We start from the raw sequence: 23,218 nt of genomic DNA, 5'->3' as shown, positions 1-23,218 counted from the left end.
AACGGTGTATAAATACCATCAAATAACCACTAATGCCTTTGGTTAAAGTGCTTGATGGTGATGCTCAGGTCCAGGTGAGAACTCAGCTCACCTGAAGGAAGCAGAATTTGAACCTCACACCAGCTGACACATGATACTGCTCTTTATGACTGTTGAAGTGCTGCAGTGGCTCGATTCCACTGCTCTGCTGCAGAATCTCACCCATTTATAGGTTACTAAGAAACATAATATTGCTTTAAAATGTGTTTGAGTGTGTTCAGTCTTCTCACACCAGCACATTCAAGAATCTTCTTCATAACCAGATAACCTAACACCTTTTCCCTATTGTCCCCTGATACGGGGAAACAAAGCATTCTTCCCAGCAGACATGTATCTCAAGGGTTCCAAGATCAAAAACTGGATCACAGACACCCACAGCATAAAGCCTGACAAACTAGGCTCAGGGTAGGAACAATTCTTAAGAGCCAATTATGAAAAAGAGCTGTCTGGGGCTGGAAGATCGTATGATATTTTGGAAAACACAGAGGGTCTAAAAGGATTATACAGAGTGATGTGACTGAAAATCCCCAAACTGTTCACCAAGGGTCAAATGGGAACTCACTTTATTTCCCCACCCCGAAACCCTGCACAGCTAACCTGGACTTTGCAAGCCCAGCTGCGGCTCAGCACATTCACTGCAGCTGGCCTGCTGGAGGTTTGCAGACCACTCCCTGCTCAGAGTCCAGACAGACCTACCAGCAGGCTGCAGCATGATGTCCTGATCCAAGTCCAGGCACCAGCCAGGGGTCTCTTGGGCCTGTCCTCCTGTGTGCTGTGTCCCTGCCAGGTCGAACAACGATCAGGGAGAGCCACAGGAAAAGCCGCATCACGCCCAGAATCATGCCCAGTGCGGCCACTCCCTGGCCCTCAACATCACCGGTTGCACCCAATTCCACCCATGAAAGCTGTGTGGAAAAAGGGGGCTTCCCAGAAGGTCTCGGAGCAAGGAACAAAAGCATCAGAAGGCAGGCGGAAACCGCTGGTCTCCCCCTCCCAGAGATAGCAGAGGCTGCTGAGCTTCTGCAGGGAAAGTGGAAATATTTTAAAACCAACTCCCCACAAAGAAAGCAATAAAGACTTCAAGCAGCCACAGCTGCCAGCCCTCCTCAGACCTTCCCCAGATAGCAGGGGCTGGTCTCTGACCATAGCAGTAAACAGAACACACGTGAAAGTGCCTCGCGGGGCAGAAGCATATGCCCCAACGCTGCTAAATTGGTCCTTTCACTCTTCCCTATTTTAACAAGAGATTCACGGACAGGGAAGTTTCTCAGGTTAAATGGAGAAACTAAAGTCCAGCGAAAATGTCATGGGTACCCTCCCCTCAGCTCTCGTAGGGCCTCGTTCGAACTGCTACCTGCTCCCAACCCCTGGCACCTGGGCAAGGCTTGCTCTTAGCTCATCAATACAAAATGACTCCTCCGCCCCAGGGCACGTCAGGTTTCCAGAATCCCTGCCATTAGTAAAGCCTAACCACTCCAACCCATCCCTAACGCGCCACCCCACAGGTGCGACTGGCTTCAGACCCAGGACGCGGTCACTCCCAGCAAGTGAAGGCCACCTGCATGTCCTGGCCAAGGAAAGTACTGCCAGCCTCTTCTCATGTCCTCTCCACCCCCGAGGAAGTCGGGGCCCCCGCACGCAGTCACTTTGATCCTCGCACTTTAAAGCCCCAATTCCGCAGCCTCGTTGTTTCCGGAAATGCACAGCTGCTAACGGCAAGCCGGCCCACAGAGCATCTGGAACTCTCGCGCCCGGGCCCCTGCACCTCCCCGGGCCGCCCCCCGCCCTCCGCCCCCGGGCCGCGCCTTACCGCCGGTATCCTCGAAGCGCGGGGGCGGGCGGTCCCGCAGCGTGGCGCTCCAGCCCGCGCCAGCCTCGTCCTCCTCCAGGTCTTGCGCGTCCGGGGCGCCCGGCGGCGGGGCGGCGGGGCCGGGGCGCTCGGGTTCGTCGTCCGAGGAGGCGGCCGAGGAGGAGTGGGAGGCGGCCGACGTGCTGTAGAAGGGGTTACCGCCGCTATCCGGGCCCGACTCGCCAAACACGTCGTCCGAGATATGCAGGCTCTCGTAGCGCGCGCGGGCCGCCTCGAGCAGCGCCGGCGCCCTCTTCCGCGCGCCCCCACCGCCCTCGGCCATGGCCCCTGCGGCCGCCCGCGCGCCCGCCCCCCAGAGCGCCTCCCAGCCGCACGCGCCGGGCCCAGGGCCCGCGCCGCGGCCCGCCGTCCCCCACCAGCGCAGCCCGCAGCACAGCGCCCGCCGCCCCGCGCCCGGCCGGCCCGCCGTCTTGGCCGCCTCGGGCCCAGCGCCCGGGGAAGCGCGTTGGAGCTCGGGCGCCGCGGGCTACCGACCGCGGCAGGAAGCTGGAGTTGCGGCCCGGATCAGGCGCCGCCGCTCCCGCCGCCGCTGCGTCTTCTCGGCGCCCGCCGCGTCCCCGCGCGCCCTCCCCGCGGCGCCCCGCGCTCCCCGGCCGACCTTCCCGGGCGCGAGCCGCCAGAGGCGGGCCCCGCCTCCTCGCACCTCCAGCCCGCTCGCCAATGGGAAGCCAGGACTGCACAAGGTGGGAGGGGCTGGGCGGGCCCTGCGCCGGGGACGGCCCCAGCTCTCCCCACCCGGGCTCAGCGAGGCAGGCGGCCCGGGCGGTGGGCGGGGGCCGGCGGGCGGCGGCGCCGGCCGGTCAGCTGGCCTACGGGGACGTATTGCCCGGGAAGGCCTTCGAAGGCCCCTCGCTGCTCCACTGGAGAAAGGGAGGAACCAAGTGGCTATGAGGGGGACGCAGCGTGCTCTTCCTGCCGCCCGGGCCCGCTGACAGTGTGCGGACCCAGCGCTTGCAGTCAGGGCCAGGCGGGCGCCTGGGAGCTGTCCGCCCCTGTGGTTCTGAACCAGGCGCTGCGGAAAGGCTCCAGGTAGGCGGCGGGCCCGAGGGTCTCAATTTCCAAGCAGCTGTTGAGCTGCTGCTTCCCTTGGAACGCGGCGGGCTGCGCCTCCTGCTCCTAATAAATGCAGGGCTGTCTGGCTTCCGTGAACCTTGCTCTGATTAGAAACCGACCTCACCGGTCCATCTCTGGGGTCAGATGCTGGTTTCCCTTCAATACCCCTGTAATTTGAGGGCGTCAGCATCTGAACTTAGGTAGTCATTCGTCATCGCCTTTGACGTTTGACATCTTTTAAATTCAAAATATTCCTTAGCTCCAAAATACCGATTACTCTAACCACTATTTCAATACCTTCTTCACTCAGACATTTGACACAATCGTCTATTAAAATACAGACAACCACCCAGGCTTCGGTCTGTCGATGGCGGTACATATGAACAGTCTGTTTTGTCCACTTGCTCCCCTCTCCCTCCCACAAAGAGTGCAATAAGTCACATTGATGGTAATTGGGCCATAAAGTCACCATTACTCTGAAATAAAATAAATCCTCGTTGATGTGAAGGGCTTACAAATCCTACTGGGTATTAACTAAATAATAATTACGCAAAATGGAAAGCCATGTTGCTATTTTAAGCGTGCATAAAAGATGGAGATGTGGGAACCGTTCTGCCACCAACTGAGGCCAATTCTATTAGGCAGGCAGGCAGCTTCAGTTCTTGACCTCCTCTTCCCAGCCCCCATGTTTTCTCCCCCCAAACCAGAGCCACTGTAAAATTTATGATAATCACTGAAAGACAATATATAAGAAGGAAGGGATTCAGATAACATTCCTTGCTATACAGGTTGACTGATAAATGAGAAATGTTTGCAAAGCATTTCAACTCCCTTGGGAGAATTATGCCACAAAAATGAACAAAATTCCAGCATATCTGTAAACTGTGCTAACCAAAGAATTTGAAGAGGGTACTTATAGGTCCTCGGACTGACCACAAAGGGTTGTGTGAAGCATAGATTGAAGATGCTAGGAGCAAAATAAGACTTCACACCTCAAGTACAAATTCTGCAGTTAGAAACTGTGCAAGACTCCTGGAAGATTTCATGTTATCTATTAAAAATACTTGAATGGGACCCAGGAAATTAGATTCTCTAGGCAAGAATTCCCTTTTCTCTCCTTCAGGTAACCAATAAAAAAGGCAGCAGCTAAGGCAAGTGAGTGTTTTAAAAACAATGGCTTGGAGTTCCTGTCATGGCTCGGTGGTAACAAACCCGACTAGTATCTATGAGGGCATGGGTTCCATCCCTGGCCTCGCTCAGTGGATTAAGGATCTGGCATTGCCATGAGCTGTGGTGTAGGTTGCAGATGCGGCCAGGATCTGGCATTGCTGCGGCTGTGGTGTAAGCTGGCAGCTACAGCTCTGACTAGATCCCTAGCCTGGGAACTTCCAAAGGCCAAGGGTGGGGCCCTAAAAAAAAAAAATTAAAATAAAAACAATGGATTGCTTTGCTACCCATAGGAAGCATAGAACAGAGCAGTGACAGTTACAAGGATGGACACAGTCTTCCAATGTCCTTAATTTGCATTTGTATGGTACTAATCCCAAGGAAATGTGGGGCCTTTGTGCTTCCTAGGCTCAAAGTGCTTGTAGCTGCATGCCTTGACAAGAAGAGGATTACATGGTCACAAAGGCTGGGAAATCAAGTTGTTACCCTAAAGCTTGTGGAATAAAAACAGTTGACAATTCTACTTTAAAACCAGTGTTTAGGACCTTACTTTGTTCATCCAAAAAAGCAAAAACCAAGAAAAATAAAAATATTCCAATTTTTTCAACAGGTGGTTGCTTCTCACTGTGGAAGGAGAGGAAATGGAAGAAAACACCTGGAAACAAAAGCTAAAAAATTTCCCATCTGTCTAGCAACCTACATGATGAGTCTACATCTCATTAACTTTTAAATAACATATTTGTGAGGATAGTTAAAGAAATGATATCACACTAAGATCTTTTAATTCTGAGTCATTTGAAAACATCTTCCAGGAATTCCCCTCATGGCTCAGTGGAAAGGAATCTGACTAGTATCCATGAGAACGCAGGTTCAATCCCTGGCCTTGCTCAGTAGGTTAAGAATCTGGTGTTGCTGTGGGCTGTGGTATAGGTTGCAATTGCGGCTCAGATCTGGTGTTGCTGTGGCTGTGGTGTAGACCAGAGGCTACCGCTCCGATTAGACCCCTAGCCTGAAACCTCTATATCCCATGGGTACAACCCTAAAAAGACAAAAAAAAAAAACCTTCCAAATAATATAACTTTGTAATATAATTAAATAATTTTAAGTTAATATTGAGCTTTTAGTTATAGTCTTCTCAAAAAGCTCCAGTTGGCAAAAGCAATTCATTTGTGTAGTAGATGCCTTAGGTTTTGTTAGACCAGGAGTTCGAGCTTTTATGTACCTGAGGCTAACAGGTGTATTTTATTGAATGTAGGCCTCCTTTCATGGTATAGTACACTTTTGTTATATGTATCACTAAGAAAGAAAAAAGGCTACCATTTAAACTATGATACAGTGTTTTCTTTTCCCTAGTGATTTAAACATACTGAAAAAAATTTTGATAATTATTTAGATTATCAAATCTAAATACAGATTTTTAATCAGGTATCACTCTAATAAAAATATAAAAATGTAAGTTAAAATAATTGGTTAACACTTTCCTAAAAAACTTCATCTCACTAGACTTATTTACTTTCCAGCTGAGAGTTTTCAACAGCCAGATTTTCCCCACAGTTTGTTCCTCTGAGCACCCCGAGCCTCTGTTATACCACATTTCTTCTAGAGGTACTTTGATGTCTTCCAGGTTGCTGCCAAGCGTTCTGAAGGGCTTAATCCTGGTGTTTGTTTGTTTACCTTATCCAAGGTTTTCATACAATAATCGGCTTTATTTTCTTTCTTTAAACAATCATCAAAAGGACCACTGCCTAAAATGCTGAGGAGACTAGAGAGTCACACGTGCCCTGGAATCCTAACCAGGCTGGTACTGGCTCAGGCTACAGTAACTTCATAGGGATTCCCACCTGCTCACCATCAACTGGAAGACAATCCCAGATGTGTGTGAAATGTGAGAGGGGAAAAAAAGGGGGGCATCTTAGAATAATGTCCCTTTCTGCCTGTCAGTGCTTTGGCAATCTCTGATTTTGCAAATGGCCAAGCTGCTGCAGGCAACAGAAATGAAAACCAGAAACTGGCCTGGCCAGCACCTTGCACAATCCAAGTGGGGCTTGGGAAGTCTATGTTGCTGGGTCACTATGGATGGAAAAAGCACAGATGGAGTCAGGGCAGCTGCTGCCTCTCTCCACATTACCTTCATCACCCAAAAGAAGGGGGCTAGAGCCAAAAAGGAGCTCTTCTACCTGAGAGGAGGGTGGGCGGCAAGAAGAGCCACAGCTGCTGAACCAGGGCCAACAGGTGGGGGAAGAGGTTGAAGGCAGATGTGCATGACAAGGTGTGACATTTGGGGTCATATCTGATATAGGGGCCTAAGGATAATCCTTGCTCAAAATGATTTTATATGAAGAATTTTTTGAGGAGCCAACTCAAAGAGGCAGGGAGGGAATGACATAAGGCAACACTACAGGAAACTGTTGGGAGAGAAAAAAAAATCCCTCTTTCTGGGATTGAGATGTCCTAACATTTCCACTGCTTGCTTCATTCATTCATTCATTTACTCATTTAACAAATATGTATTGAGTACCTACGCCAAGCCCTGTTCTAGGCACTGAGAATAAATCAGAAAACAATGGACACCCCATTTTACAGCACTTACATTCAAGTAGAGGGAGAGAGGAGTAATAATTATGTGATGTGTCAGTTGTTGATAAGGGGTAAAAAGTAGAGGGACAGAAATTCTGGTGATTGGGATGGTGGTGGTGGTAGAGGTATATTCATTGGTGGGGTAGGGTGGGGGGGGTCTGGTAAGAAAATACAGGGGTAGGTTCTTGAAAAGATTCAGAGAGCAAGTCCAGTGCATTCAGGAGGAAAACACAAGTGCCAAGCCCCTGAGTGGGGTGCCTTACTCAATGACACTAAGGAGACCGGTATAGCTGAGGCAGGGATAGCTGAGGGAAGTGGAGGACAGGAAATCAGAGAGGAAGTTGGGTGTTAAATCTCCTAAGACTGGATTTTATTTTGAGTTAAATGGGGAGTCACTGGAGAACTTAAAGCAGAGAAGTAACAACATCTGAATGTCTTTTAAATGGATCATTCTAGCTGCTGAGTGGGAGCTAAACGCAGAAGAGGGTGTTTGTGACCAGCGTGGTAATGCTGGAAAGGAGGAGAACTGGTCAGATGGAGGATATATTTTCAAAGTAGAACCCACAGCTTTTACAGAAGAGTTAAACATGGGCAGTGAAAGAGATGAGGCAGCAATGATTCCATAGTTTTGGTTTTTGTTTTGTTTTGCTTGAGCTACCTCAAGAGCAGCAGGATTGGAGGTAAAGAAGAAGAACTTGGTCTCAACATGTTGGATTTAACACATCTAAGTGGCTCTGGAAAGCAGGTAGTGGAAGAGAGGAACCTAGAGTTCAAGGACCTGGTCTGGGCTGGAAGCATCATCAGAAATGTGGGCATCACCAGCAGGCAGATGGTAGATAGGGGACCAGATCACCGAAGGAGTGAGTATCAATAGAGAGGAAGTTTGAACACACTCATATTTAGACATGAGGGAAGTGAGAAGAAACCACCAAAGGAGACTGGGAATCCGGAAACCTGAGACAAATCAAAGTTTTAGAGGCTAAAGGAGTAGCTGTGCAATGTTGCTGAGAGATGCAGTAAGATGTGGGCTGAGACTGGGTTTGGCAATGAGGCAATGAAACTATGATGGGAGTGGATTTCAGAAGTTAGGGGAAGAAATTTGGGTATTGAGTAAAGACAAATTTGGGAGCATTTTGCTGCAAAGACAGGTGAAAAAAGGGAGGTAACAGAGGTGGATTTGGGGTTGGAGAAGAGATTTTTTTTCTTTTCTTTTCTTTTTTTCTTTTTTTAGGGCTGTACCCACAGCATATGGAAATTCCCAGGCTACTGGTCAAATTGGAGCTGCAGCTGCTGATCTACACCACAGCCACAGTAACTCGGGATCCGAGCTGCATCTGTGACCTACACCACAGCTCATGGACAGTGCCAGATCCTTGACCCACTGAGGAAGTTAACTAGTTGGGTTCTTTACTGCTGAGCCACGACGGGAACTCCTGAGAAGAAATTTCTTAAAATCAAGAGGTATTTGAATGGTTGAAGGCATGAGTCGGTAGAAAGGATACAGGAGAGATGCTGGAGGGAGAGGAAACACTTAATAAAACAAGACTCTTGGTGGCTCAGATGGCGATGGGCTGGAAGGCACAAGTGGAAGGGTTGGTCTTCTCTCAGGAGGGGTGGCGTAAAAGCTCCAGGCAGGTAGATTTGGTGGGAACCTGTGGTGTGCTTTCCTTACCAATTCAGTCTTCTCAGTGAGGTCCTCAGACAGGTTATTGGCTGTGTCTGAGGAAGGTGGTCTGTCCTCAGTCCTGGCTTACGTTAGAGTCACCTGGAGAATTTTAAAAATACATTCATATCCAGGCCCTCTCTACACAATTAAGACAGAGTCTCTGGAGATGGGGCCTTGGCACTGGTGTACTTTAAGTCTCCCAAGTAATTCAAAACTTTGGCCAGAGGCATTCCCGTTGTGGCTCTGGGTAACGAGCCGGAACCCAACTAGTATCCATGAGGATGCAGGTTCGATCCCTGGCCCTGCTTGGTGTGTTAAAGATCCAGGGTCGCCATGAGCTTTGGTGTAAGTCACAGCCACAGCTTGGATCCCAAGCTGCTGTGGCTGTGGTGTGGACTGGCAGCTGCAGCTCTCATTCAACTCCTAGCCTGGAAACTTGCATATGCCTCGGATGCTGCCCTAAAAAGACAAAAAACAAACACCAATGAAAAAAGTTGAAGCCAGAGTTGAGGATCCCTGTGTTAGGGGTTTGAGGACAGAAGATGCGAAATAGTTCTCTAGGAGAGTGGAGACTCAGGCAACTAGAGAAACACTGGTAGATTTATGGTCGAGAATTTAATGTGAAATCTGGTGTTATTTCTCTCCCACTACATGCAGCTGCCAGGGAAAGACATGGGGTCAACAGATGGTTGGGTTTTTCTGAGGTGGGATTTTGCCAGGTGTGTATGATGGAGGGTGACAGCAAAAACGGGTTTTGAGAGACCTGAAATCTAGGCCAGCTAAGGAGGCAAGTGAGAATTTGGGTGAAAGACTAAGGGACATTAAAAAGGAGTTAGGTAAAGGGCTTTTTATCACAGCAATTTTTTTTTCTCTTCTGAGTGGTTTAGATAATTATTATTTCAACGAAATAATTTAAGGCAGCTAGACCCCTGCAAAGCAGCACAAAAACTCTGATTAGTGTTTCAACCTACCTTTTATTCCCAGGGTTTGAAATCAATTTTTTCAACAAGTGACCATACAAGACATTTAAAGAAAAATTACATATTGGGAATTAGCTTTTTACCTTCTTAGAAAATGGTATAGTTATGAAGTCAGGGCTGAGTCCAGCCACTTTGTACCTTTATCTAGTGTCCTTTTCCTTCTCCCTTGGCGATATTTCCCTCTTTAAGCACACCCAATACCCCCTCCACTTGTTCTTTGACCAAAGAAGATATCTGATATGAAACCATCCCTAAAACTCATTTGCTTTTAAAGGAGAAACTAGAGGAAGTTCCCATTATGGCTCATCAGAAATGAACCTGAATAGTATCCATGAGGCCATGGGTTCAATCCCTGGCTTCGCTCAGTGGGTTAAAGTTACGGTGTTGCCATGAGCTGTGGTGTAGGTTGTAGACATGGCTCAGATCTGGCGTTGCTGTGGCTGTGGCGTAGGCCGGCAGCCCGTAGCTCTGATCAGACTCCTAACTTGGGAACTTTCACATGCTGCACCTGTGGCCCTAAAAAGCAAAAATAAAATAAAGTAAAATAGAAAATAAAGGAGAAACTAGAGTGAGAGGTTGGTGTTTCACACAAAATAATGGATTGCTTAGTGGTAGAAACTCAGTTATGCTAAGAGACAGGAAGAGATGCTCCCTGCAAGGCAGGAGACCTTCTCAACATTCCTAAACTCACAAACCTAGAGTGGGCTCTGACATGACTCGAAGTATAAATTGGTGTTTCAGGATCAAACTCTGTCCGCAGTATTGAACTCTGTGTTGCGGTAGACTCGGTGTTAAAGCGCCTGTGTTCCTCGGGCATCTTACTGTGAGAAATACCAAGGGATGGTTCTTACAAGGGAGTCTGTGAAAGGCCAGGCACCTACAAAACCGCAGCGCAGACCTGAACTGTCCCCTAAGCAGGATGTCAGCTGCATTCTAACTGTGGGAGAAAGAAAAGAATCATAAGAAACACTCCAATCAGGGCTTCCATCGAATTTACTGCGACTTCCCATCACTTCTCTCTCTCTTCATTTGCAGTAATTTTTTTGTAATCACTAATGTCAAGATTAATAATGCCCTTAGGGAGTTCCCTCATGGCTCAGCAGGTTAAGGATCCATCGTTATCGCTGCTGTGGCTCGGGGTCGATCCCTGGCCTGGCAACTTCCACATGCTGAGGGCACGGGGGAAAACTTCCACATGCTGAGGGCATGAGGGCAACTAGATCATCAGAAAAACAAACTTTGGTCTCTAATGTTTGTTCTAATCACTAAAGCAGAAGAGCTAACTGAATTTAGAAGATTCTCAAGATGTAAACAAAAAGATGTTCTACTTCATTCTAATTAGGTCAACACAGATATCACTTTCCCATAACATCCCAAGTAGCTGATTTTTTTCAGAGTTATCACTTGGGCTGCCAGAGCATTTCTCAGGCATGCCTGCACCTCCCCGGCTGAGACTTCTGCTCTCAGACTTCTGCCAACCAGGATCAACAGGGCTTTTTCTAAGGGCCTTTTGGCCCAAGAACAGAGACCAATGAAGACTTTTCCTCCCTTCCTCTTCCAGCTTTGTCTCCCTGGCCAAAGACTCCACCCACCCCCCCGTTTGGGCTGCTGGCTAAGGCAAGAGGCCTTGTACCAGGTGTACAGCGTTAGGCAAGTGATGGGATTCACTGAACCTTGATTGTAACATCAGAAAGGTGGAGATGTGTGAGGATTAATTAAGACAATGTTGAATTGTTGTCATGGAGCTGAGAAAAATCTCTTGGATGCAGTGTGTTCCATCTTACCAAAATAGAAAGCAAAGCAGTACTTTAAATAATATTTGTATTTTATATTTACACATGTAAATATAGAAATGTATATTACGTGCATTAGCATATAAACACGTTTAATATATGTATATACTTATATTTAGCTCGAGATGCAGCACTGCTCTCTGAGCAATGGAAGAGGAGCTGGATTTTGCAGTGAATCACCGACTGATCCGACCCAACAGGAAGGTCAGCCTTGCACTACTTTCCAGGGAAAAGCCTGGAGGTGAGGAGGGGGTCGACAAACACTGAGTAAAGAGAGGCAATTAGTATTGAGAAAAACACTATCGTACCACAGCAGTAAAGCAGTTGGACTTATTTCTTTAGTTTTGACTCTAATCGCTAAAGCCTGAAGGTCTTTGGACAGGCGCACTGGAGAGAGAAGCAGGCTGGACTTCACAGCGGGAAACGCGGTTACACTGGACCCTGCGGCTAAAAGCTCCACCCCCAGAAAGCTTCACCCCAGAAGGCTCTGCCCCCAGAAGGCCCCACCCCCAAAAGGCCCTACCCTCGTGAAGACCCACCTAGAGAGGGCTCCACCCCAGAAGGCCCCACCCACTCCCAAAAGGCCCCGCCCTTAGAAGGGCCCCCTGACTAGACTTTACGCTCTGCTGTGACTGTCTTGAAGTTTTTGGTAATTTTGTTTTTGAACTTGCGTTTTGTGAGTGAAGTGGACGGGCCAGGGAGCATGTGCACGAACAAGACAGAGAAGATGGACCATATGCTGGTCCCCAGTTATTTACCTTATTAGCATACAGCGTTCACCTGCCTGTGAGCACAGCATTAAAGCTGACGTGCCATGCTCAGCAAAACTCCACCTGAGTACAAAGTAAGCGTGTCCGATAGGGCTATGCAGCTTCCTTGCAAACCAGAGCTTGCTTTAATCACAGAAAGAAGGCAATGGCCTTTTCTGAACAACCAAGCACCTTTCTCACTTATGTTGCTTCTCTGTTAACCAACCATGGGTGCTGAAAACGGTAATACAGAAGGAAAGAGAAAATTAACCCACGGTTTTTCAACCGTGGGTTCCTTATTCATCAGTAACGTCAAGGTAGGAGGGTTAGTGAAGATGCAAGTATCAAGTGAAACAAAAACAATGGAGCTAGTCTTTTGCAGGACTTCCACTCTTCTGGTGAGAATAAGATACCTGTACCCCCATCAGCTGTGAAATAGGAGCTGTGTGATTTTGGTGAGCCCACATACCAATGATTTAAAGATGAATGGTAAAACTCCTGCTAATAATCAAATCTTTATCTATTTAGAATGACATTAAGAAGCAAATTAAAAAAAACACCATCCATGACAAGTCAAGGAGAGATCACAGAGGAAAGGAGCTTTCCATTTTATTACCTTAACATTCCTTTGTTCATACTTTTGCACAAAGGGCCCAATAGTTTCAGGTTGCCCTGGGCCTGTGATCTAGGTAGCCAGCCCTGGGGACCCCAGTGGGGTGAATGTCATGAGCCTCCTTTCCTGACACGGTAGCTTCACACAAGCCCCCAGACTGAAGCAACACTTTAGGGTACAAAGGGGGAAGCCTCAGGTTGAAAGAGACCATTTCTGAAACACAGGTGTATTAGTTTGCTTGGGCTGCCATAACAGTGCCACAGACTGGGTGGCTTAGACATTTATTTTCTAACAGCTCTGGAGGCTGCAAGTCCAAGATCAAGGTGTCAGTAGGATTGACTTCTTCTGAAGAGTTCTCCATGGCTTGTCTTTTGCTCTATGTCGCCTGAGTCCTAATCTCCTCTTCCTATAAAAACACCAGTCTATTGGTGTTTTTATAAGGGCCATCCCTTGACTCCATTTGACATGAATTACCTCTTTAAAGACTCCATCTTCAAATATAGTCATAGTCTGAGGTCCTGGGGTTAGGACTTCAACATATAAAATTGGGAGGACCCAACTGAGTTCATGACAACCAGCAAAATATTATTCAAACCAGAAACATACACATTTAGAAAATACTAAAATAATAGTTTTGTGTGCCCCTTGGTTGATGGACAGAGATGTGTTTGCAACCTTACAGTGAAACAGCCTTTGGAATTAACACATAGATCTTCTATGTAATTCCACACCATCTGTGGAATCCATAATCAAAACAAACCCCAAGGCTTCCTAATTTGGGATTTGGCCACTTTCTGTTCAGGGCAACAGAAATCAGAGGCTTTTCTTTTGTTCCAGCAGAAAATCGACATGAAGAAGAATGGAGCGCTGAGCCATCTTGCTGGTGTTTGTTTTTAATCATACTCCATTCAGCCATCCAAGCTTAATTAAGCTCTTGGCTTCATAGAGAAGGGATGACATTAATTATATGTCATTGGCCACAATGTGCCTTTTTAATTATTGTTACAATTTGTGTTATTTTCAAATATAGGAGACAAGCTTCATCTTACTCAGCTTGGGTTGCTGTAACAAAAATTTACACTGGTTAAGTTAAACAACACACATCTATTTCTCATAGTTCTGGAGGCTGGGAAGGTCAAGATCAAGGCATCAGCAGATTCCATGTCTGTCTGATGGCCCGCTTCCTGGTTCATACAGCCATCTTCTCACTGTCACCTTGCAAAAGGGAAGGGACCAGGAAGCTCTCTGTGGTCTCTTCTTTGAAGCCGCTAATCCTATTTATAGGGGCTCCACCCTCATGACCTAATCACCTCCCAAAGGCCCCACCTCCTAACACCATTAACTTGGGTGTTAGGTTTCAACACAGAAATTCTGGGGGTTGGGGACAGTGGGGGGAGCACATGCAATCAATCCATAGCAGGATTCACTAAGCATCTTCTATGTCCAACTATTCCCCACATCCTCTGAAGAGAGAGCATTTCTCCACGTTGTCTTCCTTAAGAACTTTTTTCCCAGGGAGGATCCTGAACACTTCAGAGAGGATTCAGAAGCAACCCATGACAGCTTGGCTGAATCATTCTTCACAGACAGGGAGCATTTATTCAAAAACAGGTTACTCTTGGATATCCAGGCAAAGAGATTTTGCTTTAAAGTCATCCTAGGAGTCCCCGTTGTGGCTCAGTGGTTAACGAATCCATCTAGGAACCATGAGGTTGCGGGTTCGATCCCTGGCCTGGCTCAGTGGGTTAAGGATCTGGCATTGCCGTGAGCTGTGGTGTGGGTTGCAGATGAGGCTCGGACCCCGCGATGCCGTTGCTGTGGCATAGGCTGGCGGCTGCAGCTCCAATTTGACCCCTAGCCCGGGAACCTCCATATGCCGTGGGTGCATCTCTAGAAAAAGGCAAAAAAAGGAAAAAAGAAAAAGAAAAAAAATAAAGTCCTCCTAAAGTATGCTTTGTTATCATATGTAATAGTAATCATAATGCCAAAGAGCAAGTGTACTTATGAGGGCCTACAGCATACCATGCACTGGGGCGCATCTGAGCTGGCAGTCTGCTGAGGTCACAGTGTTCTCACCTCCAGATTAAGGATAACACTAAGTCCATGAGAAGTCACATGACTCTCCCAATGTCACATTATTACCGAAGGGACAGCGGGGATCTGCACCCACTTCGATCCCAGAGCCTATATTTGTGAACTTGGGCTATACTAGCTCTTTGGTGTGTGGGGCTGCTGATGGGGCAGAGGGGAGGCAGGGATCCTCTGGGTGCCCTTTCCCTCGCATCCCTGCCATGACCACCAGAGTTAGGGATGAGATCTGGATGCTGTGCAGGGTGTATTTCAGGGAGCAGATGTATCTGCAAAGGGGCTCGACTTGAGAAAATATCTGGGTCTACAGAGCAGTTGTCTCCAAACACACCCAATTGTGCACCTCTATTTCTCCAAAAAAAAAAAAAAGTTTTGAGAACATACCAGCAATATAAACATATTTAGTTATAAATTACAGACTTGTGCTACTGTACTAAATTACGATGTGCATTACAAATGATATACAAAAGGGTTTTGTATATCCTTCTAAAAGGATGACACAAAAATTCAACACAAATAAAATTTCTAATATTTTCTTCCTTCTCTTTACTAGACTATCTTTCAAACCTCACTTTGGAGAACACTTTATTTATTTTTTATTTTTTAAATTTTTTTGCTGCACCCATGGCATGTAGAAGTTCCTAGACCAGAGATGGAATCTGAGCCTCAGCTGTGACCTATGACACAGCTGCAGCAACCAGATCCTTAACCCACTGCACCAGGATGGGTATCACACCCACACCTCAAGAGCGACCCGAGCCACTGCAGAGATAACCCTGGGTCCTTAACCTGAGGCACCACAGCAGGAACTCCTGGAGGACACTCTAAAAAAAAGAGAGGGCACTTTGATTTTTACCATGAAATCCTGGATTAATATAGAAAGTGGGAAGATGGCTTGGTTTTTAAAGCAGTGCTCTAGGGCACTGATGAAGAGGGAGGCTGGTCAGTTCCTGGTCTGCTGGTGAGAGATGCAGCATCCATCAGTCTTGAAGCTACAGCTCAAGGATCAGACTGCTCACCCCTGACTCTCCAACTCAAAACTTTAAAAACATATTTTACTTAAAGTCAACACCATCCCCAAGTTCTTTTAGCCATTAGTGCTCCCCAAATTAAAGTAAGTGTCTGTGGGCTCCTTTCAGCAAAACAAAACCAATAAAGCAATCTTTAGGGAAAACACAGAGAAAGTAGAATCACAGCACAGGAAAACACGGTTAGTCTTAGAGAGCCATCATCCTCCAGGGGCTTAGGGTGCAGAGGAAAACAAGGAGATGGGGACTCAAAACTGACCGAGTTGTAGAATTTCACTTGCAAAGGGAACGCTGGGAGGGGCCTGGAGCCCACGGGACCCAGAAGCCCAGGCATGTGAGTAGCTGTTCCCCCTCCCCTGGGGGAGGGGAAGACAAAATGGATTTACTCTCCAGGAAGCATGGTAATGAGTGATGAGGTAGGTTAGGTAGATGTCTGAAGACTTGAAAAAACCAGAGAGGTTATGGTCCTGCTACCTTGTCAGCATCTTATGTGCAAGACTCTCTTTTCAAAGGGTGCCAGGTGAACTGATATACAAATCTGACTACTGGCTGCGTGGAAAATGGTTCAGGTTGTGAACAAGGCCCCACAACTGAGGGATGCCCTTAACGTTACAGACATCTTTATGATTTTGAAAATTTAAAAATGTGTATTATTAACTTGTTGATTCCAAAGATGGGCAATTGATTGCTTAGCATGACGAATTTTGGGTAGATGGCATTAAACTGTCTTCATTTTGTGTTAAAGTCAGTATGTCATAACAGTTTTCTAAAGGATGGAAATAAAGTGCCTTCATCTTGCAGGGGCCTTACCCTCCCATATCCTATGTACTGCTCTTGCAATAGAGCCCAACATCTGCAAAATCCATGTATTTCTCAAGACAAAGATTTTTGCTGGTGTTCATATGGAAAACATCCCTGAACTTGGACCAGGCTGCAGATGAAAACTTCACTGTCATTGACAAGGCATAACAAAAAATTTTTCTACAAACAATACGTGGTTATGGAAGAAATGAGCCCTGCAATTTGTGGCTGATTTCAAAGGCTCTAAAGAGGTAGTGGATGCCCAGGTGAAGCCGTAACTCTGCAGAGGCAGCAGGTGTTGGGGAGACAGAGAAAGAGAGGTCAGGGAGCTCCTAAAAATCTCCTGCTGTGGGATTACTGACCACTGAGCTGGAGGAAGACCAGGGCAAAGACCGGAAAGAGTGTCAGACCAAACCCCTGGACAAGGCTGGTTTAAAATTTCATAAGGGAGTTCCCATTGTGGTGCAGCAGAAATGAATCCAACTAGTACCCATGAGGTTGTGGGTTCAATCCCTGGCTTCACTCAGTGGGTTAAGGATCCAGCATTGCTGTGAGCTGTGGTGTAGGTTGCAAACTCGGCTCATATCTGGTGTTGCTGTGGCTGTGGTGCAGGCCGGCAGCTGTAGCTCTGATTGGACCCCTAGCCTGGGAACCTCCATATGCCCCAGGTGCGGCCCTGAAAAGAAAAAAAAGAATTACATAAGTAGCACTACCACTGTTCTTAACATGAAGCCAGAGGACAGGAAGCCTTGCTTTAAAAATGGCCTCATGCCTCTTTAACACCCTATGACGAGATCTGTACACACATGATAGTCTAAGCAGAGCTCTGCTGGCAATTTTTTCACCCTGTAGTGTCACCCATCTCCTCTGATTTTATCAGGATCCAGGAACACCTACAGCAGCGGCTTCTTGAGATTTGTCAGCTCCAGTGTCAACATCACTTGGTGAGTTGCATTGCAGGAAATTGCCCTCATTTATAATAAACGTCTGACTGCATTTTTCCAGTAGACCCATTTCTTTTGGTTTGTTACTTGCTGTGCTATTTTGCAAATATAAAATTGCATGCAAGTCCTACATGCTAGCAAATGCAGAGAGAGCCAGTGCTGGCTGAGCATATTCATTGTGGGGTGATCAGGAAGCAGTGTTTTAAGCATTTCATATCCCTTCGTGTGTTCGTTTCTTACATGAAGGTGTTTCACTGTTTTAGTTGTCTTAGTAATTGGTTAGGGATTTTCTGTTGAAGTGAAATGTATGATAAATTTTCCCACTGAAAATAATGGGGAAAAAGGCTACTTTTTTTGTGGCTGTTCAGAACATTTGAGTTTCAAGAATGGATAAACTGTTGTTGAGTGGGAGATAGCTGTGAATTGTTCTGATTTGATTATGAAATAAAAAGAAGTTGGATAAAGGACAGAACTTCCTGCCCAATTTCTCAGATAAACTGCTTAAGCATATAGCTGTTTTTCTGACTCATGTATTGAGTATCTTAAAATTAAAATTAAAATTAATGCACCAATAATATTAGACACAGGTGAAATTTGATCTTTTGAAGTTGACTTGTCCCTGTCTTCTGGAATTTGTTTGCCAAAAACAGAATGGTCTTTTGAATTCCCCACTTAAATGTATAAGTATTTGTATTGTGACACAAATCATTTTAATAGCTAATATTCATTTATCATTAATAGGCCACAAAGTATTACATAGAAATAAGTTAGAAACTGGAGTTCCTGCTGTGGCACAATGAGATTTTCAGCATCTCTGCAGCACCAGGATGCAGGTTCAATCCCCTACCCAGCACAGTGGGTTAAAGGATCTGGAATTGCGACAGCTGTGACATACATTGCAACTGTGGCTTGGATTAGATCCCTGGTCCTGGATGTTCCATATGCCACATGGCAGGCAAAAAAAAAAAAAAAAAAAAGTTAGAAATTATTAAAAAATGGTCCACTAATTGTATTATAGCAGTTACTTTCAACAATATGGAAATTTTGTTGGTATATAAATTACCTTCTTGTTACATGCTATTACTTTAAATTTTCTTATTACATTAAATTTTTATAAACTCTAACTTAAAATACTACAAAACACAAAGACTGAATCTAGTAAAAATATCATTTGAGGAGTTCCTGTCGTGGTGCAGCGGAAATGAATCCAACTAGGAACCATGAGGTTGCAGGTTTGATCCCTGACCTCGCTCAGTGGGTTAAGGATCTGGCATGGCTGTGGCTGTGGTGTAGGCTGGCGGCTACAGCTCCAATTAGACTCCTAGCCTGGGAACCTCCATATGCCATGGGTGCAGCCCTAAAAAGACAAAAAAGACAAAAAAAAAATTAAATTAAAAAAAAATCATTTGAGCCAGAAATACAACTACGCTGCATATGTGCATGGGAGGAACAGTAGATTAAAGGAAGATACTTAGAATGTATTCTGGGACATTCCATCTTCCTTCTTCTGTACATTATTAATTTTTATTCCGAGACAATGCAAAAACTCAGATAATGAGGGATGTTTTTCCTAAACCATCTGAGAGTTCATTGATAACCTGGATGCACCATCACTCCTGAGTACTTTAGTGTGTATTTCCCACAGATGAGAATATTCTCCCATACAACCACGCAAGTATCAAAACCAGGGAATTCGCATGGATACAGGACTACAGTTTCATGCACAGACCTCATTTGCATTCCACCAAGTGTCCCCATAACCCCGACAGGATGCAGGTAGCAACTGGCCTCTGCCTCCTTCAGTCTGAAACAGTCCTCCATTGTCCCCTCACTTGTGGCATTTTGACACTTTTTTTTTGGCCACACCCATGGCATGCAGAAACTCCTGGGCTAGGGATCCAATCTGTGCCACACCAGGGACTCGAGCAGCTGCTGTGACAATACTAGATTCTTAACCCATCGTGCCACCACAGAACACCAGGACCTTGACAGTTTTGAAAATTAGAGGCCAGTTATGTTCTAGAAGTTTCCTTAGTTTGGGATTATGTGATGTTTCCTGGAGATTGGATCCAGGTTATATGTGCTTTTTTTTTTTGTTTTGTTTTTTTGCTATTTCTTTGGGCCGCTCCCGCGGCATATGGAGGTTCCCAGGCTAGGGGTCTAATCGGAGCTGTAGCCATTGGCCTACACCAGGGCCACAGCAACGCGGGATCCGAGCCGCGTCTGCGACCTACACCACAGCTCACGGCAACGCCGGATCGTTAACCCACTGAGCAAGGGCAGGGACCGAACCCGCAACCTCATGGTTCCTGGTCGGATTCGTTAACCACTGCACCACGACGGGAACTCCTATATGTGCTTTTAACACAGAAGCGATGGCTGTGCTCTTCTCCTCATGCCCTATCAGGGGGCATAGGGTTTTGCTTTGCCCCATGACTGGTATGCTGACTTTGATCACTAGATGAAGGTAGACTGTGCCAGTCTTCACTGTGAAGTGACATTTTTCCCTTTAGAAATTCACAGGTATTTTATGGGGTGGTATTTTAAGACTATGTAAGTATTCCATTCCCCATCAGACTTTGAATTTATTATTTATTTTTTATATTTGTATGGATGCACATGTTCCTATTTTTTCATGGGTTGCAATCTGTTACCACCATTATTTATGTTGATGCACATGGTGTCCCCAATCTGACCAGTAGGGGGGGCCCTTCAGGCTGACGTCCCATCTTTTTGACACGACCTATCATTCTCTGAGCGCTTCTGCACCACTGGATGTTCCCGGTTTGTACTTTCCCCGCCCAGCCCTAGAATCAGTTAACTTCCCCTGGTGTCCTTAAGTGGGGAAAGCAATTCTGAAGCCAAAGTCTGCACCCTACATATGCTCATTGCTATGGAGATGTCATTGTTTCCAAGCAATTTAGTGAACAGTGCTACATATGTGTTTGCATTTAAATGTGTGTGCACGTATGGAGGAATACATGTGTGTTCGTGAGCACACATACACACATTTCCATTTGTCTTTACTTCTATGTAACTGTATATATTGGACTTGAGGTCATACAGTTCTTTCAATCCCAATCCGGTACATGGGTTTACTTCTAGTTCTTTTCCCCTATCCATATTCGTAACTCCCTTCTCCAAATGTGAGAAACCTGGGTCCTCTTATCCTTAATATACTAACACGTTCGATCATCTCCCCTGTTCGTGAACAGTCTTGCATCTGCCCTCTCTGACATCCTCTTCACCTCATGGTGGCTGCCCCCACTCAGTGGATACCCTCCTTAGCCAGCTGGACCCTGACGGCCAGCAAGGCTTCCCTCCAGGGGACTCCCTTCTTCCTCTGTGAACTGGGCTGCTGGTCCACCCACCCTTGTGGGTCAGAGGCTGGGCCAGGCTGCCCAATACCTCTGCTTGGACTCAACACCTCATAGCAGATTCTACACATTCTTTAAATGGAGGATAATGTTAGAAAACGAATATGTGTGTGTGTGTGTGTGTGTGTGTGTGTGTGGTGTGTGAGAAAGAGACTGGGTCACTTTGCTCCACAGTAGAAATTGACAGAAAACTGTACACTGACTATAATGGAAGAAATTAAAATCATTAAAAAATAAAAAGACATGATGCAGAAAAAAAATCATCTGATACCTCTGGCATATTTTATACTACCCAAAATTCTATGACCCTTTTCAACTTTAGTGGAATGTGGGAATGTGCTGAAAACACATTTATCAAACCTAAGTGTGAAACTTTGTTGGATACGTGATGGGAAATTTGAGCTGATGCCTTCATGCCATAAAAAGGAAATTAGAGGCTGTACATAATTTTGTTTTTGAAATTCTCAGTGTTCAATAAAGATATAAATTCTGGATTTCATCCAAAGATATACTTTTTTAAAAATCTCCTTTTAAATTTGTTTGCTCATGGAGTTCCCATTATGACTCAGCAGTAATGAACCTGACTGGTATCCATGAAGACTCGGGTGTGATCCCTGGCCCCACTCAGTGGGTTAAGGATCTGGTGTCACTGTGAGCTGCAGCATATGTCAAAGACATGGCTTGGATCCTCTTCACCTCATGGTGGCTGCCATGGGTACAGCCCTAAAAAGACCCACTTAATGAGGCCAGGGATTGAACCCACATCCTCATGGATACTAATTGGGTTTGTTATCGCTGAGCCACAATGGGACCTCCCACTTTGGGTGATTTAGATGTCATATATTTGAGAATGATAATGACCATGTAGTACTGTACTATGTAGTTTCTAAAAGAAATAGACCAGGCATATATAAGGAATACGATATTGATGAGGATAAATAGGGGGTGAGCTAAAAGCCTCTTGTTACTTTCTAAAATCTAGTATGTCATCTGTCAGTGTATTTTAATATATTTGCAGCAATGGCTTATCAAGTGCTTTTCTGCATGCTTCAGGATATATTTAACTTTGCCAATAAAGTTTCCCAGAATTAATACATTTTAAAAGACTCAAGCCTAAAATGTCACAAGATAGGTGGGCAAATCTGGGAAAAATTTCTCCAGGAAACAAGGTCCTAGGCAAGTCAGCATAACCATGAAAGCAAGATGTTGACTGTAATCATGTGATGGTCTGGCAACTTTGAATTTCTAATCAGCTGTGATTAAATTTTTGATTCTCAATAATTATATGTGCAATTGTTTTGAATTTATAAAATCTATATAGATGGATGTTAGTTTGGTAATTATTATTACTGAGAAACAACTAATTCAAGAATTCCAGGTTTTTCCCTGTGAAAGAGGCACTCTTCTAATTCACTGGGAGGGTCACAGAAGCCTTGTGTCCTTGGTGGCCCCCAGCTCTGGATATTATAACCTTTGCAGGAGAACAGGAGTCCCTGCTATAACTCTTACTGCCTTTAGGTCAGGAAGGGACTGTATTTTTGTGTCCTAGTTTCAATTTTTCTCAGCTTAGAAACCTTTCCCTCACCTCTGTTAGCCTAGAAATTATTACTTAACTCATGGCTTTAGGCTTCGCATAGGGTCATCCAAGACTTGTAGACTAACTTGGAGCCCTGGTCTCTGCTCCCAGATGGCCCTATTCTTAGTTAGTAGTTACAGGAGAACATTCCCGAAATGAGCTGCAGGTCAGAACTGGGGTTTATGTGGCTTTAGTCTCTCCATAGAGGGTTGCCTGGTTCGACATGGGTTTCAGAATAGGGACATACTTATAATAACATGCTATTCACTGATAACATGAAATTCAAATTTAACCAGTCTTCCTGTTGTTGTTGTTTTGTTGCTGGTGTGTCTGTTGTGGTGGTTGTTTTGTTGCTGGCCTGTGTATTGTGGTTGTTTGCTAAACCTGGTGACCAGATCCTCCAATGGCAGAGAATAGTATATGGGTGGCAGGGAGGCTTCGGAAAGTCTTGGTAAGCCCACTAGATTGAGGGAGCCTACCCGAAAGATGGACTGTAAAGATATAGAAACAGGTGGTTATCCTCTAACTTCTTTTAACAGTATGCCTCCTTTAGAGAGAGCCAGGTTTAAATTAGCGTGGAAAACTGAATCCAGAAATGCATTAAGAGGCTCATACATCATGACCAAGTGGGATTTATCCCAGGGATGCAAGGATTTTTCAAGACCCACAAATCAATCCTGTGCTACACCACATTAACAAACTGAAGAATAAAAACCATATAATCATAGCAATATATACATAAAAAGATTTGGACAAAGTCCAACACCTATTTCTGATAAAAACCCTCCAGAAAGTCGGCATAGAGGGAACCTACCTCAATATAATAAAGGCCATATATAACAAACCCACAGCTAACATCATTTGTAATGGGGAAAAATTGAAAGCATTTCCACTAAG

The 23,218-nt window shown here is 45.6% G+C and overlaps 1 protein-coding gene across 6 annotated transcripts in view; it reads right to left on the bottom strand.

Annotated features, from left to right (window-relative positions):
- Positions 1-23,218, bottom strand: part of PGBD5 (piggyBac transposable element derived 5) — a 313,156-nt gene that overhangs the window by 90,307 nt on the left and 199,631 nt on the right. For 2 of the 6 annotated variants that reach the window (XR_014827897.1, XM_005670977.3), the window contains exon 1: positions 1,850-2,179. The exons of 2 other annotated variants lie outside the window; for them this stretch is intronic. Coding sequence is in view for 2 of the 4 variants with exons in the window: in XM_005670977.3 (XP_005671034.3) it covers positions 1,850-2,171 (322 nt within the window). In the remaining 2 variants the exon portion in view is untranslated. Of the gene's footprint in view, positions 1-735; positions 820-1,849; positions 2,180-23,218 lie in introns of those variants that run through there. 2 more of the 6 variants (XM_084996897.1, XM_084996895.1) reach the window with 2 other exon arrangements.

This window comes from Sus scrofa, chromosome 14, assembly GCF_054392235.1.
Source record: "Sus scrofa isolate SSC_HxYL_T2T_F1_AM1 chromosome 14, Sscrofa_HxYL_maternal_Yorkshire_Landrace_v2.0, whole genome shotgun sequence".
Lineage (NCBI taxonomy): Eukaryota > Metazoa > Chordata > Mammalia > Artiodactyla > Suidae > Sus > Sus scrofa.
This window is presented reverse-complemented; position numbering and strand designations above follow the sequence as displayed.